The sequence below is a fragment of the Lontra canadensis genome, unplaced genomic scaffold (genome assembly GCF_010015895.1).
Source record: "Lontra canadensis isolate GAN:19392208 unplaced genomic scaffold, GSC_riverotter_1.0 scaffold18, whole genome shotgun sequence".
Lineage (NCBI taxonomy): Eukaryota > Metazoa > Chordata > Mammalia > Carnivora > Mustelidae > Lontra > Lontra canadensis.
The window spans coordinates 12,615,295-12,630,200 of record NW_022631012.1 but is presented as its reverse complement, the minus strand read 5'-3'; the positions used below and the strand labels follow the sequence as shown (position 1 = coordinate 12,630,200).

General features: G+C 38.6%; 1 protein-coding gene across 1 annotated transcript in view; it reads right to left on the bottom strand.

Annotated features, from left to right (window-relative positions):
- C2CD6 (C2 calcium dependent domain containing 6) overlaps positions 1-9,488 on the bottom strand; it is a 143,157-nt gene extending 133,669 nt beyond the window's left edge. The window contains exon 1 of the mRNA XM_032860072.1: positions 9,283-9,488. Within this exon, the coding sequence (XP_032715963.1) occupies positions 9,283-9,411 (129 nt within the window). The 5' untranslated portion in view covers positions 9,412-9,488. The remainder of the gene's footprint in view (positions 1-9,282) is intronic.
- Positions 9,489-14,906: the final 5,418 nt, after the last annotated feature.

Genomic DNA, 14,906 nt, shown 5'->3' with positions numbered 1-14,906 from the left:
TGTTCCAAAAAAGAGAGAGACTCACTTTAGATTCAAAAACTCCTTCAATTTGAAAGTGATGGGGTGGAGAACCATTTACCAAGCTAATGGATATCAAAAGAAACCTGCAGTAGTCATCCTTATATCAGACAAACTGCATCTTACCAAAGACTGTAATAAGAGATGAAGAAGGACACTATATCATAATAAAGGAGTCTATCCAACAAGATCTAATAATTATAAACATTTATACCCCTAACTTGGGATCAGTCAAATATATAAATCGGTAACAAACTTATAGAAACTCAATTGATAATAATACAACAATAGTAGGTGTGCTCGCTTCGGCAGCACATATACTAAAAAAAACAATAGTAGGGGATTTTAACACCCCAATCACAGCAATGGACAGATCATTTAAGCAGAAGATCAACAAGGAAACAAGGGCTTTGAATGACACACTGCACCAGAATGACTTAAATGATACTTTCAGAACATTTCATTCTAAATCAGCAGAATACACATTCTTTCCAGATGCACACGGAACATTCTCCAGAATAGATCACATATTGGGTCAAAAACAGGACTCAATGGGTACAAAAAGACTGAAATAATACCATATATATTTTCAGACCACAGTGCTATAAAACTTGAAATCAACCACAAGAAAAAATGTGAAAGGACCACAAATACATGGAGGTTAAAGAACATCCATTTAAAAAAATACATGGACACAAATGAAAATGAAAACATTACAGTTAAAAACTTTTGAAATGGAGCAAAGGTGACCCAGAGTGAAGTATATAGCAATACAGACCTTCCTCAAGAAGCAAGAAAAGTCTCAAAAATACAATGTAACCGGGGCGCTTGGGTGGCTCAGAGGGTTAATGCCTCTGCCTGCAGCTCAGGTCATGATCCCAAGGTCCTGGGATCGAGCCCCGCGTCAGGCTCTCCACTCCATGGGGAGCCTGCTTCCCTCTCTCTCTGCCTGCCTCTCTGCCTACTTGTGCTCTATCAAATAAATAAATAAAATCTTTAAAAAAAAATACAATGTAACCTTTACCTAAAGGAACTGAAAAAAAAAAAAAAAGAGTAGCAAATAAAGCCTAAATCCAGCAGGAGAATGGAACTAATAAAGATCATAGCAGAAATCAATGACATAGATATAAAAGAAACCAGAGCATATCGATGAAACTAGGAGTTGGTTCTTTTGAAGAATTCACAAGATTGATAAACCCCTAGCCAGATTTCTCAAAAAAGAAAAGAGAAAGGACCCAAATTAATAAGATCATGAATGAAAGAGGAGAGATCACAACCAACATCACGGAAATACAATTATAAGAACATACTTGGAACAATTATATATCAAAAAGAGGGCAATCTGGAAGAAACAGCTAAATTCCTAGAATCATAAAAACTACCAAAACAGAAACAGGAAGAAATAGAAAACCAGAACAGACCCACAACCAGCAAGGATACCGAAGTAGTAATCAAAAATCCCCCAACATTGGGGCACCTGGGTGGCTCAGTGGGTTGAAGCCTCTGCCTTCGGCTCAGGTCATGATCCCAGGGTCCTGGGATCGAGCCCCACATCGGGCTATCTGCTCAGCAGGGAGCCTGCTTCCTCCTCTCTCTGTCTCTGTCTGCCTCTCTGCCTGCTTGCGATCTCTGCCTGTCAAATAAATAAATAAAATCTAAAAAAAAAAAATCTCCCAACACTATGGAAAGAGCCCAGGTGTGTATCAACAGATGAATGGATAAAGAAGATGTGAGATATATAGAGAATAGAATACTACTCACTACAATAGACTACTACAACTTCAAAAAGAACAAAATCTTGTCCTTTGCAATAATATGGATGGAACTAGGGTGTATTATGCTAAGTGAAATAAGTCAGAGAAAGTAAAACACCATATGATTTCACTCATATGTGTAATTCAAGAAACAAAACTGATGAACATAGGGGAAGGGAAGGAAAGATAAGATGGAAACAGGGAAGGTGGCAAACTATAAGAGACTCAACTATAGGAAACTGAGGGTTGCTGGAGAGGATGTGGTGGTAGGAAGGATAACTGGTGATGGGCATTAAGGAGGGCACTTGATGGAATGAGTACTGGGTGTTATATGTAACTGATGAATCTCTAAATTCTGTCTCTAAAGCTAGCAACAGACTATATGTTAACTAAGCTGAATTTAAATAAAAAATAAAAAAAGAAGAAATTCAGCATGCCAGCATTAAAAAAAAAAAAAACAACACAACAAACTCCCAACAAACAAGAGTCCAAGGCCAGATGACTTCCCAGGGGAATTCTACCAAATTTTAAGAATATCTATACTTCTGAAACTATTCCAAAAAAACAGAAATGGCGGGAAAACTTCTAAAGTTGTTCTATGAGGCCAGTGTTACCCTGATCCCAAAATTAGAAAAAGACTCCACTAAAAAAGAGAACTACAGCTAATATCCCTGATGAACATGGATGCAAAAATTCTCACCAAGAAACTAGCTAATAGGATCCAACAGTATATTAAAAGGATTATTCACCATTACCAAGTGGGATTTATGCCTGAGCTGCAAGGTGGTTCAAGATTTGCAAATCAATCAACATGATACACCACATTAATAAAAGGAAAGGATAAGAAATATATGATCCTCTCAACTGATGCAGAAAAGGAATTTGACAAAATACAGCATCCTTTCTTGATTAAAAACCCTCCACAATGTAGGAATAGAGGGAACATATCTCAACATCAGAAAAGCTATATATGAAAGAACCAAAGTGAATATCACCCTCAACAAAGAAAAACTGAGAGCTTCCCCGCTAAGGTCAGGAACGTGGCAGGGATGTCCACTCTTACCACTGCTGTTTAACATAGTACTAGAAGACCTAGCCTCAGTAATCAGACAACAACAACAACAAAAAAATAAAAGACATCCAAATCAGCAAAAAAGTAGTCAAACTTTCACTCTTCACAAATGACATGATATTCTATGTAGAAAACACAAAGACTCCAGCAGAAAATTGATAGAATTGATATAGGAATTCAAGAATTCCTATTGCAATTATGTCAGCATGACATAAAATCAATGCACAGAAGTCTGTTGCACTTCTATATATTAAAAATGAAACAGCAAAAAGAGAAATCAAGGAATCAATCTTGTTTACAATTACACCAAAAACCATAAGATACCTCAGAATAAACCTAACCCAACATGTAAAAGATCTGTACTCTGAAAACTATAAAACATTTACGAAAGAAATTGAGGGAGACACAAAAAATGGAAAAATACTGGAAGAAAAAATATTGTTAAAATGTCTATGCTACCCAAAGCAATCTACACATTCAATGCAATCCCTATAAAAATACCGCCAGCATCTTTCACAGAGCTGTAACAATTCCAAAATTTGTATGGAACCAGAAAAGACCACAAATAATATTGATAAAGAAAACCAAATGAATAATGTTGCCCACAAATATATCAAATATAAATAATTTAAAAATGTAGACCACAAATAATGTTGATAAAGAATACCAAAGATGGAAGCATCACAATTCCAGACTTCGAAGCTGTAATCAAGACCTTATGGTACTGGCACCAAAACAGACACACAGATCAATGGAACAGAATAGAAAACCCAGAAATGGACACTTAACTCTACGGCCAGCTAATCTTTAACAAAGCAGGAAAGAATATCCAATAGTAAAAAGACTGTCTCTTCAACAAATAGTGTAAGAGAATTGGACAGCCACATGTAAAAGAATGAAACTGGACCATTTTCTTACACCACACACAAAAATACACTCAAAATGGATGAAAGACCTAAATGTAAAACAGGAATCTATCAGAACCCTAGAGGAGAACACAGGCAGCAACGTCTTTGACCTAGGCTGCAGCACTTCTTGCTAGATAAGTCTCCAGAGGCAAGGGAAACAAAAGTAAAAATGAACTATTAGGACTTCATCAAGATAAAAAGCTTTTACACAGAAAAGGAAACAGTCAACAAAACTAAAAGGCAACCTACAGAATGAGAGAAGATATTTGCAAATGATGTTATGGATAAAGGGCTAGTATCCAAGATCTATAAAGAACTTGTCAAACTCAACAATCAAAGACAAATAATCCAATCAAGAAATGGGCAAAAGACAAGAACAGACATTTCTCCAAAGAAGACATAAAAATGACCAACAGACACATGAAAAATTGATCAATATCACTCGGTATCAGGAAAATACAAATCAAAACCATAATGAGATACCACCTCATACTGGTCAGGTGGCCAAAATAAACAACTCAGGAAATAACAGATAATGGTGAGGGATGGGGAACCCTCTTATACTGTTGGTAGAAATGCAAACTAATGCAGCCACTCTGGAAAACAGTATGGAGGTCCCTCAAAAATTTAAAAATAAAACTACCCTATAACCCAGAAATTGCACTTCTAGCTATTTATCCAAAGGATACAAAAATAGTTACTGAAGAGGCATATGCACCCCGATGTTTATAGCATCAATGTCTACAATAGCTGACCTATGGAGAGCCCAGATGTCTACCAACAGATGAATGGATGAACAAGATGTATTTGTATAGACTTTTGTTGTCACTTGTCTTACATAAACACATAGAAGTGGGATTCCTGGCTTATATGTTAAGCATATGTTTACTTTTATAAGAAATTATCAAACTTTTCCAAAGTTGCTATTTGGAAACTGTCAAGCTTTTCCAATATGAGCATTGGTACTCCCATTGACAACATACAATGGAATATTACTCAGCCATCAAAAAGAATGAAATCATGTCAATCTCAATGACATGGATGGAACTACAGGGTATTTCTGCTAAGTGAAATAAGTCAGTCAGAGAAAGACAAATACCATATGATTTCACTCATATGTGGAATTTAAGAAACCAAACAGAGGAACATAGGGAAAGGGAAGGAAAAATAAAGTAAGATAAAAGCAGAGAGGAAGGCAAACCATAAGAGATTCTTAACTATAAGAAACTAATGGAGGGTTGCTGGAGGAGAGGTGGGTGGGGAAGGGAGTAGTTGGGTGACAGGCATTAAGGGAGGCACTTGGTATAATGAGCACTGTGTGTTACATGCAACTGATGAATCACTAAATTCTACCCTTGAAACTAAATATCTTCTATATTAAATTGAATTTAAGTAAAAAATAAAAAGAAAAATACATACATAGACCAATAGAACAGAACTGAAAGTCCAGAAATAAACTCATGATTATATGGTGAATTAATCTTTGGCAAAGTAGGCAAGACTATGCAATGAGAAAATGACAGTCGCTACAACAAATGGTTGGGAAACTGGACAGCTACATGCAAAAGAATGAAACTGGACCACTTTCTTAATCCATACATAAAAGTAAACTCAAAATGGGTTAAGGACTGAATGGGAGACTTGAAACCATAAAATTCTAGAAGAGAGCACAGGCAGTGATTTCTGTGACATCAGCTGCAACAATATTTTTCTAAACGTGTCTCCTAAGACAAAGGAAACAAAACCAAAAATAAACTATTGAGACTACATCAAAATAAAAAGCTTCTGGGGTGCCTGGGGGGCTCAGTGGGTTAAAGCCTCTGCCTTCAGCTCAGGTCATGATCCCAGGGTCCTGGGATCGAGCCCCACATTGGGCTCTCTGCTCAGCAGGGAGCCTGCTTCCTCCTCTCTCTCTCTCTCTCTCTGCCTGCCTCTCCGCCTACTTGTGATCTCTGTCTGTCAAATAAATAAATAAAATCTTTTAAAAATAAATAAATAAAAATAAAAAGCCTCTGCACAACAAAGGAAACTATCAATAAAACTAAAAGACAACCTATGAAATGGGAGAAGATATTTGCAAATAATGTATCTGATAAAGAGTTAGTATCCAAAATAAAGCTCATACAACTCAACAAGGAAACAAGGAAAACAAGCAATCCAATTAAAAAAATGGACAGAGGACTTGATTAGGCATTTCTCCAAAGAATACATACAGATGGGCAAGAAACACATGAAAAGATGCTCAACATCATCATCTCCAGGGAAATGCAAAAACAAAACCACAATGGGATTTCGCCTAACATCTGTAAGAAGGGCTAAAATAAAAAACGTAAGAAACAAGTGTTGGTGAAATGTGGAGAAAAAGGAGCCCTCATGTACTATTGGTGGGAATGAAAACTGGTGCAGCCAATGGGGAAAAGAGTATGGAGGCGCCTCAAAAATTAAAAATAGAATGACCTTATGATCAAACAATCACATTACTGGGTATCTACCCAAAGGAAAAAAAAAGACACTAACTGAAAAGATATACACACCCCTATGTTTATTTCTGCATTATTTATAATAATCAAGATATCAAAACAACCCAAGTATCCATCCACAGATGAATGGATAAAGAAGATGTGGTACAGACATACAATGGAATATTACACTGCTATAAAAAAGATGAAATTGTGTCATTTGAGACAACATGGATGGACCTAGATGGTATAATGCTAAGCAAAATAACTCATTGAGAAAGACAAATACCATATGATTCCACTCATAAGTGAAATCTAATAAATAAAACAAATACACAAACAAAAAAGCAGAATAAGACCTATAAATATGGAGAAGAAACTGATGGTTGCCAGAGAGGAGGAGGGAAAAATTGGAGAAAATGGGTCGACAGAGAGGGAGATACAGGCTTCCAGTTATGGAATGAATAAATCATGGGAATAAAAATCACAACCTAAGGAATGCATAATCGGTGATACTGTAGTAACAATGTACCAGGATAGATGGCAACTACACTTGTGGTTAACATAGCACAATGTATAAACTTGCCATATCACTAAGTTGTACAACTGAAACTAATGCAACACTGTGTGTCAGCTATACTTAAAGAAAACCATCTTTTAACAGAATCATAATTGAACTAAAAAAAAACAACAAACAAACCCTCACACAAGATATAACAAGGTGGAAATACCCAGTGAAACACACAATACCCAGTGAAACACATTCAATAAACCTTCTTTTAATCTCCCCAAGCCTCCAGTCACTTTTCCCTCCTTTTTCTTTCACCCAGTTCATGAAACTCTTCTGACTCCATTTGCTTCCTTCTCCCACCTACACCCTCAATCCACACCCCCCACATCCATGCCTATCTTTTCCCACTATCTGTGGTAATCTTCAAACATGAACCTAAGAACCGTTGGAGTAGTTTAAGAGTTGAGCACAATTCTGGGGCCCCAGCCCTCTTAATTCAGTAGGTCTAAAATGGAGGCCCAAGAATCTAGATTTTAATAAGCACCCCTGAAGATCTGGATACTGGTGATCCAAGGATAAAATAAACACTGGTCTGGAGGAAGAGATGCCCTTCTTCCTATCCAAGAAGGATACTGCTTCTTGTGCTTTCAAGCCCATGCTTTCCCATCGCTCAGAGATTTTGCTGTCCTCACTGCCTACTGTTTCTTCATCTCTCCTTAAACCCTCACAGTCAAACATTTTTTTCAACACAGCCCATCTGATTCATGCCTTCCCCCTGCTTAAAATCCACCAGCTTTTCCTACCTCCTGTAGCCATGGTTCTCAACTCTGGACATCCATGAAATCAAATGTATTCTAAGCATTATCTGCAAACTACTGTTTTCCAAAATGTATTCTGATGCAATGTGAAATATAACTCAGCGAGGTATTTGCCTCCAAGTCTTTAAAAAAACTGTATTTTGAATAGAAAATGCTAAGCCATTTATATAGCTGTTATTACTCTATGATAATCTGCTTTCAAGAAATCATGTGCCATAAAATGCTAAGAAATCATAGAAAGACTACATGTTGCCTAAATATACAATGTTCCATCTGTGTACCAATGCATAGGCAGATTTATTAAGGAGGCCATTCATTCTGTGCTCAATGGTCTACACTGTGTATCTTACAGCTATTATAATAATTTTAATAACATATTCTCATATTACTCTAAATTTGTTGTATAATGAACATCTACAGCACATGAACTCATTCCTCTGCATCTAGGTTTGAAAGGAATTCATCTATAAGAGCATTACAACTAAATTCAAGTGCACATTTCATTTCCTACGCTCTTTTTGTTGTTCTGTCAAAATATTAAAATATTCTATGGTCAAATATTTGGGAAACCAAACTTGGGTAAACACTGTACCATGCATATAGGTGCACAACTCTGTTTTGACTATAGGTAGCTGGTGTTGTACCTATCAGCAAATTAAAAACATTGCTGCATGGTAGCTTTTCATCATTACAGATTTTCCCAGTCAGTAGGCAGTAAAGAGCCAGTTACTCTTCTGTGAGGAACTTTCCCTTTTTTTGGCAATAAAAAGGAATCCTATTACTCAAAAAAGCAGTGGAAATCACCATTCTACAAAATAAAGTACATATTCCTTAAAACGACGTACAACAAACACCTTCTATGGTGCAAACTTCCAAGCACACCCCTCTTACGCAACCTTTACAAATTTTTCCTACTATTATAGCTAAATCCTAATATGCTCTCAATTTAACTTAACAATCACCCAAGAGTATTCTAAGTTTTTGGAATTAGGAAGGTACTTTAGAGATCAAGTTATTCAACTCCTTGATTTTACAGAGGACATCATCTTTTTGTGTACCACTTGTTCCTGATACTTTTAACTGTACTATTCTTTTAATAACTTAAGACTAAGAGAGACTGTAAAATTTCCTAATCATCTTCTAATGCTTTGAAAAGGTGAGTTTCAATGTGATTCTCCTTTTCCATTTCCTCCATCCTCTGCCTGTACCACTATATGGTAAACTCAAGCGTCTCACACATTTCAAATATAAATTAATCTTCCTAATTATTAACAGAAGACCAATAATTCACTTTCAGACATGACACGGATTTGCTCCTATAAGTTCATCTGTAAGAACCACAGGAATTGAAGACAAGGTAACTGAAGTTTCTGGAGTTTAGCCCTTTAACCATATAAATGAATTCCTAATGATGGTGATGACAACAGCTGACAATTCTTTACTCTGCGCTTTGCATTGTTAAGCACTTTACATCATTATCTCCCTCAGATCTTCAGACGACCCTATAAGTAAGGCAGATTGTCATAATTATTATCTAAATTATTGTCTTATTTTAAGTTAATAAAACAAGGCTCTGACAAGTTAAATAATCTTCAAGGTCCCACAACTAAGCGCTTCCTCGGTTATGAACACCTTCCAACTTAGGGCAGGTCTCCTCTCCCACTGCACTGACCCCTGGATCCTTGCCCAGCCCTCTCGGTGGTCAGGGAGGGGACAGACGCCGCCGGCCGGGCGCCACTCACATTCAGCAGCCGGTGCCCAGCGCCCTCCTTGTTCTGGTCCTTGGGCATGTTTTGGTCAAGACCATTCATGGTCTTGTTTTGGTCCTGGGTGTAACGAATCAAAGAAAATCCCGACGTTCTGCTGTGCATATTTTCCAGGTTGGCAGGAGGACTTCTCTGAAGTATAGGGGCTGTGTACAGGGAATGGATCCGCCCGCCACAGTTATCACCTGTGTTGGAACCTCTACGCAACTCTTGGGGAGCCTCCATTCCTCCATCCTCTGCGGGACAGGTCTGCGCTTAACTGCCGGCCTGCTAGTGCGCAGGCGCAGTCCTCCGGCCGCCTCGCCAGGACTTTTCCGGCGCATGCGTGCACGCAACTTGCGACTCACGCCTTCACCTGTCGGAGCTGACTGTAGGAGAGTGAACTTAATGAACCTGGAGGGTCAGCGGCAAGCACTTGCCTAACTAAGCCATTTCAGTCTCCCTTAGAGGGGAGTTGTAGCATGCTGCTGAACAGCAAGCTTCTTCACCACTGTGATTGAACACCTTAGTTCATTTTCTTGTCTGCCCTTTAAACCATCCTAAGCCTCTTTTCCCTAAACCAGTTCCTTCCGGGGGATTTACAGTATCAATAATCACCTCCTTACGCTGTCACCTGAGCTCCAGATACTATGTTTCCAACAGTCTCCTTGGATGGACAGCTTTACTGTCCTGTACACTCATAACACATTAATATTCATCTTCCCTCCCAGACCTCTAGTATGTTGCAAACTCATTTAATAAGGCATTATCATAGCCACAAAGGCTTCAGCTTGCTTTTTAATTCTAACCTTAAATATTTGAACCCTACTCTTTCTTTTTATTGCACCTAGTTTTGGACACTTCACATACACAACTGTAATGATTTACTCCTGGATCTCCCAGCCTGCTACCATCCACCCTTTCCACTGCCTCAATATTAATACAGTTTACCTTTAAAAACAAATAAAACAAAGCAATAAAAATGGATCAAAACCAGAAACTTTCAGATCTTCTTCATTAGCCATAAATTTGAATTCCTTAATTTGGAAACCAAGGACATCCAAAAATGCACTCTATCTCAGCATACTATTACTATTCTACTTGGGATCTGTTTTCTTTTATTCAAGAGCCAGCTCAAACTTCAGCTTTCAGTTAAATCTTATAACCCCATATACATACCATCAAAGCAGAATTGACTGTTGTCTCTAAGCTTCGACTTGGCATATCACTATTAGTGGGCTCATGCTATGAGAATTAGTTAATTTTAAAAGACAGTTCTTTGGGGATGATAGGGCCCCCAGTAATGGGTCTGTGATCAAAGGAGCGAGACTGATACAAAGCGAAGGTCAAGCAAAGCTTTATTTCTCACCAAGCATCGAGAATCAAACCAACCGGTTGGGGCTGTCTCTTACAAAGAGGCAACCCCTCCCAGCCTCACAGACTAACTTTTATAGAGCAAAGGCCATGCGGTTGAGCCTGGCCACACACAGGTGGCCAATGAGATCGCAACACAGAAAACTGCATAGTCATGCTAGGTCACACACGGGTGGCCAATTGAATTTCAATTTACCCCATAGTAGCTATTTGAACTACCCTATCACCTTGGTCGGAATTGGCACCCAAAAGGCGGGGCCCACTCTCCTTGGTAGCTAGGGAGGCAGTATGCGCCCCCACTGATTGGATGTCTCCACCTGGCCTGACCCACCCTTGTATGTGGGCTTTGCTACCTGGGACTGGGTTCCCAGACTTGCTTTTAAGTAAGTTCCTCTGGGAGGGGCAGGGTCAATCAAGGTTTACTGCATAAACAACAAAATGGCTCCCTCTGGCTAAGTAGGCCCTTACAGGAGTAGAACTTGATCCTCACCTTGTACCCCTCAGGGTTCATGGCATAAGAGCCCAAGGCCCCCAGTACCTGTTTGCTGTTATCAAGTCTACTGTGTGTGGTGTTTAACTACTGTGCCAATGAGACTTGCTGCCCACCAGCTCACAATGACTTCCTAAGGGCTCATGTGACGCAACATAAAAAATACCTAACCTGAATCTAGTCAAACTCCCAGACTTAACCTCAGTCTACAGGAAATTCAGGAGATAGAGAAAAAATTGAGTGATGTTATTAGGAAAAAAAAAATCAACCAAATTCAAAATGTAGATGGGACATTTGAAAACAAAATGGTTTGGATTCTTTAAAAAAAAGAAACGTTAAGAGGAAGTATAGACAGTCATAGCCACTTAGAAAACGGCTTGGCAATTTCTTGAAAAACTAAACCTGTAACTCCCATACAGTCTAGCAGTTGCACTCTTGGGCAGTATTCCAGAGAAATAAAAACATACATTCACACAAAAACCTGCACACAAATGTTTATAGCAGTTTTATTCATTAACAGCCAAAAAATGGAATCAACTCAGATGTTCTCCAACAGGGAAATGTTTCAACAAACTGCAGGTTTGTAGGTACAAAGTGTGTACCTACCTTGGAGTACAACTGAGCAATGAAAAGAAATGGTCACTCAGCTTGGATGACTCTCCTGGACAGAAAAAAGCTAATCCCAAAAGATTATATTCTTGAAATGACAAAATTTTGGAAATTTGTATAGATACACAAACCTACCTAACTGGTAAACTGTAGAGAAATTAACACACACACATACCAGTTGAAGTAATACTAGGGAAATTTGAATAAGATCAGTATGTTTTGTCAATGTCAATATTCCAGATATAATATACGACAGCTTTGTAAAATGTTATTCAGAGACACTGGCAATGTGTGCAAAGGATTTCTCTGTATTATTTCTCAAGTATGCATGAATCTACATTTATCTCAGGAAATTTTTCAGTTAAAAATGTCACAGGGAGGAAAAAAAAAGGTGAGAAGGCCATTTAAAATGAAGAGATAAAACAACCAAATGAAATGCACAAACCTTGACTACATCTTGAGAGACAACTGGGGAAATTTGAGGATAGACTTTTATTAATGATACTGTGCTATGTAAACAAATATTCTTATTTTTGGAGAATGCATGCTTACATATTCCACTGCAGTGACATGATGGTACCAACTTACTTTCAAAAGATTTACCAAGAAAAGGGCGCCTGGGTGTCTCCGTCATTGAGTGTGTGGCTCTTGATTTCAGCTAAGGTCATGATCTTGGGGTTGTGGGGTTGAACCCCATGTTGGGCTCCATGCTAGGCAAAGGAGCCTGCTTGAGATTCTCTCTCTCCCTCTACTCCCTCCACCCCTGGTCTCTCTCACTCTTTAAAAAAAAAAAAAAAAAAAAAAAAAAAGATTTAGCAAGAACAAAAGGGGGGGGGGGTACACCAGGAAAAATAAATGAGCAAATGTGGCAAAATTTTAACAATTACTAAATCTAGGTTGTTTTATATTACAGTTGCCGTAACACTAGTCTTTCAACATTCTTACATTTGATAGTTTCCAAATGAAAAGCCCTCAGAGCTCTCACATGCATATGGCCCCTTTCTTGCCTCCATCTCCACCAGTAGAAATCCCATCCATCCCATAAAAGACATGCCCATACTCAATCTTACCCACAATACTTTTCTAGATTCTGTTTCTCCTGTGTCTATCATGTCTTCTGACTAGAAGTCTCTGGAAGGCAGGTAGTATGTTTTATTCATTTTCTCATATTTTTGTCCTCTCACAAACCTAGCAATTTGATTGAAATCAAATCATGCATCATAATTTAAGCTTTACATTTCGTAATTGATTATAAATGGTGATGTAGGCCAGAGGTCCCAAGTGCTGGTTAGTCTACTAGCTATTATCACAATCCTGGGACAGCTTTTAAAAAGTGGATTTCCGGCCTTACCTCAGACCTACTCAATCTGAATTTCTGGGGACAGGCCAAGGAGTCCCTATGTGTTGTTCTGCTTAGGGGAGTGGGGAGAGGTAGATATTAATTTCTGAATACCCTGCACCCCCCAAAAAACAAAAGCCTCACTGGGGATCTTGCTTGCTGACACCTCAGAAACTCCATTAAGCCACTCTACCGACATTTGATGCAAAGAGGTGAGGAAAAAAAGATGACTTTGAGCCACTTATGGAGACACGTAATTGGCAGTGAACTTCCTTAAAGTTTCCCAGTCATCACGGCCAAAGCTGCTCTTGATCCACTCATACAGGTCCACGAGAGTATGTACTCGCTGGGGTGATTGGGAGATTTGAAGTCCAGGTCATACTTCCCAGGCCTGAAGAATTTAAAGGCACTACGCCCATGCCAGGTACACTATCATCAACATAGCCCATGTTCCCCATCGCATTCCATAGGATCAAAACTTCCTTCAACCCTGTATTAACTTTCTACTGCTGCCCTAATAAATTCTGACAAATTTAGCAGGTTGAACAACACACACTGGCTATCTTAGCATTCTGTCCACCAGAAGTCTGACATGGGTCACAGTAAATAAAATCAAGGTGTCAGCAGGGCTAAATTTCTTTGTGGAGGTTCTAGGGGATCTGTTTCTTTGCTCATGTGGGATGTTGGCAAAATTCAGTTCCTTAAAGATATAGGACTGAGCCCACATCCATTTTCTTGCTGTCAGCCAAGGACTATTCTCAGCTTCTACAGATCCCCCACGTCCCTTGACTTGTGGCCCCCTCCTCCACCAAACGTTTTTACAACCTTGTTGACTATATTCCCTATGCTGTACGCTCTACCCCTGTGACTTACTTTGTAACTGGAAGTTTGTACCTCTTAATCCCCTTTATCTATTTCATCCATCCTCCCACCCATCTTCCCCTTGGGAAACCAGCAGTTTGTTCTCTGTATTTATGAGTCAGGTTTGTTGTTGTTGTTGTTTGGTCTTTGTTGTTTCTTAAATTCCACATGAGTGCAATCATAGAGTAATCATCTTTCTTTGACTCTTTTAATTTAGCATAATTCCCTGTAGGTCCATCCCTGTTGTTGCAAATGTTAAGATTTCATTCTTTTTTAAATGGCTGAGTGCTGTTCCGTTGTATGAATTTGGCACATCTTCTTTACCCGTTCATCTATGGTTGGATACTTGGACTGTTTCCATATCTTGGCTATTGTAAGCAATGCTGCGATATACATAGGGGTGCATGTATCTTTTCAAATTAGTGCTTCTGTTTTCTTTGGGCAAATACCCAACAGTGGAATTACTGGATCATAGGGTAGCTCCATTTTTAATTTTTTGAGGAACTTCCACAGTTTTCCAGTGGCTGCACTAGTTTGCATTCCCACCAACAGTACACAAGGGTTCCTTTTTCTCCACATCCTCTCCAGCACTTGTTATCCATTCTGATAGGTGTAAGGTGATTTCTCATTATGGTTTTGATTTGCATGTCCCTGATGATTAGTGATGCTGAGGAGCTTTTCACGTGTCTGTTGGCCATGTGTATGCCTTCTTTGGCAAAATATCTACTCAGATCTTCTACCCATTTTTAAATTGGATTAATTGTTTATTAGTGTTGAGTTGTATAAGTTCTTTATATATTTTGGATATTAACCCCTTATCAAATATATCAAATACTTGCAAATATCTTTTCCCATTCAGTAAGTTGCCCTTCCTTCTGTTGACAGTTCCCTTTGCTATGCAAAGGCTTTTTATTTTGGTGTAGTCCCAATATGAAACTTCTCAAACAG